The sequence below is a fragment of the Episyrphus balteatus genome, chromosome 3, assembly GCF_945859705.1.
Source record: "Episyrphus balteatus chromosome 3, idEpiBalt1.1, whole genome shotgun sequence".
Taxonomy (NCBI): Eukaryota; Metazoa; Arthropoda; class Insecta; order Diptera; family Syrphidae; genus Episyrphus; species Episyrphus balteatus.
Genome location: NC_079136.1, coordinates 16,696,534 through 16,701,988, shown reverse-complemented (window position 1 = coordinate 16,701,988; position 5,455 = coordinate 16,696,534). Strand labels below are relative to the sequence as shown.

The 5,455-nt window shown below is 31.2% G+C and overlaps 1 protein-coding gene across 1 annotated transcript; it reads right to left on the bottom strand.

Moving 5' to 3' along the window:
• Positions 1–223: 223 nt before the first annotated feature.
• On the bottom strand, positions 224–5,165 carry LOC129913258 (probable cytochrome P450 12d1 proximal, mitochondrial). Its single transcript, XM_055991842.1, has 6 exons — positions 4,992–5,165; positions 1,915–2,032; positions 1,594–1,840; positions 1,411–1,527; positions 905–1,346; positions 224–850 (listed from the first exon to the last, which is right to left on the bottom strand). Exons 1-6 carry the CDS (start codon positions 5,082–5,084, stop codon positions 266–268), a joined length of 1,602 nt encoding a protein of 533 aa, XP_055847817.1. The 5' UTR covers positions 5,085–5,165; the 3' UTR covers positions 224–265.
• Positions 5,166–5,455: the final 290 nt, after the last annotated feature.

Here is a 5,455-nt window from a genome sequence, read left to right as displayed (position 1 = left end):
CGTGTCCCGGACATGTCCCGGACGTGTCCCGGACATGTCCCGGACATGTCCCGGACGTGTCCCGGACATGTCCCGTACGTGTCCCGGACGTGTCCCGGACATGTCCCGTACGTGTCCCGGACATATCCCGGAGTTTTGTATGGCTTTGTTAAGGCAGACTAAAAAATTAAAACATTTTTTTGTACGAACTTGGTTTACTTTGGTGTAGTAAAATAAATTCGTCTTTTAGATAGATACTATGTTCTTTATTCGTTTCCTTTACTTTTTACTCCTTCACATCAGTGAATTTCAAATTAAGTGGTATCGCTAAAATATTAACAAAATATTGCTTAAAAGCATTCTCTGTAGGATAATTATATTCAATGTGAAAGTTCCTTATAAGTTTGGTAATGCAAACTTCCAATTCAATTTCAACTATCCGTTTGCCAACACAAATTCTAGGTCCAAATCCAAATGGTAAGAAACTAAATGGATGACTGTTGTCTTGAATAATCTCATTGCTCGTGTTCTTACGCATCCATCGCTCTGGAATATATTCGTTTGGTCTTGAATAATATTTCTCATTTAAAAGCATCAACGAACTATTGAGAATAGTATTTGTTCCTTTGGGTATTTGATAGCCACCCAAAACAATATCACGTCCTGCAGTTCGAAAATTTCCCGAAGCTATTGGATAGTATCTTAAAGACTCTTTAATGCAAGCTCTTAGATATGGCATATTTTTCATTGATTCCACAGTCAGGGGAGTGTCTTTGTTGGGCATGATACTCAACACTTCTTCTCGAAGAATTGCCTGTTTTGATGGATTCTTGGCAAGGGTAAGAAGCAATCCAGCTAAAACTGTACTTGTCTGAAAGAAAAAAATTATTACTCTCTCTTTAAATGGATAAGAAAGTTCTAATACCGCATCAACTCCTGCCAACAACATATCCATAGTCATTATAATGGCAACTTTCTTATCAATTTTCAAAAGCTTCTCTAGCACACTTGGTTCCTGATTCTCAGATCCTAACGACTTTTTACTTTCTAGTTGTATTATTGCATCTGATACAAATTTACTGGTAACTTCGAAAATCTCTTCTTGACATTTCATCATTTTCTTAAAAGCCGGTGTACTGATTGTTTTCCACATTGAAGGCTTCATTTCAAGTTCGAAAATATAAATGAAGAAGTCACGAACACTTTTGAACATTCGCAATGCATCGGGATTCTCATTTTGACGCCGGATCAGTCCGAAACTCTGATTTAGAGCAATCGATGTTATAGATTCAAATGTTAGTCTGTTTAAGTCTTCTTCAAAGTTACCGGGAACTTCTAGGGTATTTGGATCTCTGATGTCATGAATTCTATTTAGTTAAAAGTTAAATATGTTATTAAAGCTTTTAAGGATATTTTTTCGTAAACGAATACCTTTGAACAAACTCATCATTTATATCGACCAAGGAATTTATGTAAAGCTTGACATTTCGTGGTTGCACAATAACAGGATTGACAGCTTTTCTTTGTCTTCCCCAATCTTCTCCTTGTCTAAAATAAAACAGTCCGGAGATTAAAAAAAAAGGGTTTTTGAAAAGTTTTTTTTGAGGAACTCACGCCACAATAAGACCAGAAGTGTCTCCAAAAAAGTCTTTCTTAAGAACATTACGAAAATAAGCTACTGTTTCGAAACCATCTCGAACTGGCCAAATTCCTTCTGTGCGATAGACTTTTTCAATATGATCCGGATTGAGAACCATCAAGATATCAGATCTTCCGAACATTCCAGGCACTACATAGAGATCACCGAGCTCTTCTTTCAATATTAAAGCTGTTTCGGTGGCAGATGTGTTTTGGAATCTTCCTGGAAAGGATATAGATTTGAAGTTTTGTTTGTAGAAATTTTAGTTTGAAAAAAGATGAATGAATTTAAAATACCTCCTGGTAAATAGGAAGTTATAAAATCTAGTTTTGACTGTCTTGGAATTTCACTGTAGGGTCGTGCAGTAAGCCATTCTGGGTCTTGAGCTGGACTTGAAGCTTCATCATTTGTGACCTGCATGTAAAAAACAAAACAAATATTCGAATGAAATAAAAAGTGAGGTCACATATTGAACAATGAAGCTTGATATATTTGTTCACTAAATGGAAAATTACATTCAGTTAGGAGGGATTGTTCTTTAAATTTCCGTATCTTTGGTTTGAAAAGTCATATAATCTTTAAAAGTATACCAATTAAATGGAAATTTGATGCTCTAAAACTTTTATTATGATACAAATTTTGTAACTATCATAGAGACTGAGAAAAAATTGAAAAAAAAAACCAAAAAATTTAAACTAAAACGAAATAACCTCAAAAGTGTTGTCCTCGCTAAAAAACAGTGAATGCACAAAAAAAGATATTCATATTACCTACAATTTTGGTCAAGCAACTTATTTGGTCAAGCCAATAGTTTGGGAGATATAGACCAATTCGCGTTTTTTTTTCAAAATGGCGGATTTCGCCAAGGGGTTGGCGTCCCAGAAACCTGGACTTAAGCTTTTCTAATACCCTTCTTTCAGATTTTAAAAAGTCAGCCGCAATATATTTCGTTCCACGAAAAAGTATATCTTTCATATACTAAGTATCTTCTTCCAAGATATTTTTGATTCACTGTGTTAGTCTTAAATGTTCGTATTCTAAATCTTTAGAAAGGTCTATAATCGTTAAGTAGAAAATACCTACCTATTTTGCAAGGTTCTAGGTGAAGCCAAACTTCGCGAATACAAAAAAAAATAAAATGCACGACTGGGTCGCACGAACTTGCTCTTAGAGTTAAAGTTGCTTTAATTTTTTAAACTTTTTATATAGAAATTTGGAAAGAAAAAATAAAATTCGTTTTTTAAAAAAATAAAATAAAATCTGAAATCAAATTGCCCTCCAAAACAAGTATGCAGTTTTGATTGATATGTTAAGATGCATTTTTAGAAAAAAAATTTTCAAAATCGTTAGAGCCATTTTTTAAAAAACTAATTTTTTATAAATAATTTTTTGGAAAAAATGTTTTAAAATAAAATTGGTATGCCATTTTGTAGAAATCACTAATCAACATCTAAAAACAAAATTTCAAAAAAATTCAATGTCCCGTTTTCGAAAATTTGATTTTTCAAAAAATAATTTTCAAAATTTTTTTAAAAATCCCAAAATTAGTTTTTTGGAAATTTGTTTTTTGGTTTATATTTAATTATTTATTTATATTCTATAAATGCTTTCTCACAAAAAGTTTCATTGAAATCGAATAAGCAGTTTCGGAGATAATCGGATTTGAAAAAACGGTTCTATGGCAGGTACCGTTAATAATGATTTTCAAAAAAAAAAAATTTCATTAGTAGATAGGCCTTAGCTTAAAACTAACATTTGAATTTTTTAAACAAAATCGTTGGTGCCGTTTTTGAGATATTTCAATTTTACTAAAAACGGTATATGACAAGTACCGTTATTTTTGATCCAAAAAAATTAATTCTAAAAACCCCTCTGGGGAGTCGCTAAATGACGCTACATACCAAGTTTGACATTAATCGGTCCATCTGTTTAGGCTGTAGCTCCTTATACAGACAGACAGACGGACTTCCAGGACCCCCTTTTTTGGCATTATCTACCATCGTAATGTCATGGAAAATTGTTATCTCAACTTTTTTTTTTTTTGTACGAATGCATAACTTGATATATAGTACCTATATCGCAAGTAAAAATCATGTGTGCAATTCACACGTGGTAGAAGTGAAACCTTAAAAAAATTATTTTTCTTGCAAAAAAAAATAGAAAAAATCTACCTATTTTTATTCTATCACCTTCAAATCCATGTTTTTTATATGACAACCTATATAAATTGTATATCATCTAAAAGCTTATTGTCTAAGCTCATATAATATCGATCAGGTCTATACAAAAAGAGCTAGAATTTCCATCAAGTAAAGCGAAAAACACGTATTTTTATCTTCTAACGCTATTAAATCCATTTTCTTCCCTAACAACCTATAACAACCTACACCATCTGAAAGCTTATTGTCTCAGCTCAAAATATATATATCGATCAAGTCTATGAAACATCTACAAAAAGAGCTAGAATTTTTTGAACTCGATCAATTTCCATCAAAAAAAGCAAAAAAAAAACATTTATTTTTATGTTCTCATGCTATTAATACAATTTTTTTGTTTGACAACCTATAAAAAATTTTATACCATGTGAAAGCTTATTGTTTCACCTTGTATAATGATGCATAAATCTAATTTCAAAGATGTCTGCAAGAGAAGTTAGAATTTTTTAAAGTCAACCATGTCGAATTTCCAGACTGAGATCACGGTACTTCCTACACTGGTAGCTGGTCATCGTCAACAGATCTAAACAGGTGTTTTGAGGTATTTTTCAATTTAAGATTGTGTTACTTGTAGAGCACGTACCGTTATGTGTGATATATCAAATAAAATGTTATGTTATCAGCATGCGTATTAAAGTTAAATCAAAAGATATAACGTGTGTTGGAAAAGAACATCTTTTTACCGTTATCTCCGAATTTTGAATATGAAATTAATTGAAATTTTGTACAATTATATTTTATTTAATTACCTATCTACTGTACAAATTTCATTCATCTATCTATTGAAATAAAAAAGTTATAACAAGTTGAAGTCGTGTCGCGTTTTCGTTTCATCTTGTTTCAAATCACTACGATACTAAAGAAGTTTTCACTTCAAAAAGTAAACAGTTTAGTGATTTAAGAAATTATTTAAATGTCTAAAAACTCACTCACATTGATTTTTCATACTTTAAATTTGGTGATACCTATTTTCATTAGTTAAATGGATTAAATTGTATGGCAAGACTGAATTTATTGGGATTTCAGTCCTTTTTTACATTTTCTTAAACTACCATATATGTTTAAAACTGACTAATGAGTTTGAAATAAATGTTGGTACTTGTTTACAATGTTTTGTTTAATTATGGCTTAAATTTTGTTTTAATTTCCACACAAACCTTTAAATTAGTTTGAGTTGCAAGCGATCTTAGTGCACAAATTATCGGAGATTGATGCCGAAGAACATTTGTCGAACTTTTAATACAGAACATTTTAAATTTAATAATAAATTAATTTTTAAGGTTTAACTGTTAAGATTGCAAACGCTAACTCACGACTGAAATGAAAACAAAATAATATATTTGTTTTTATTGCTCGAAAAGCATGCCTTTTGTTTTGCCGCGTTATCGATATTAAAATTATAGGGTACATTTCCAGAAAAAACTTCGAAGCAACGCTTAAGAACAATAAGTATATCAAGAAATAAAGATGTTTATTGCATATATTCTTTAAAATACCTACTATAGAGATTTAAAAGGCAACAATCAGGAAGACCAAATTAAGAATCTGGTCAAAATCCCTTTTAATAAAAATAAAGAAATTTTATCAATGTTGTAATGCCGGCGATAGTAAACGAAAATCA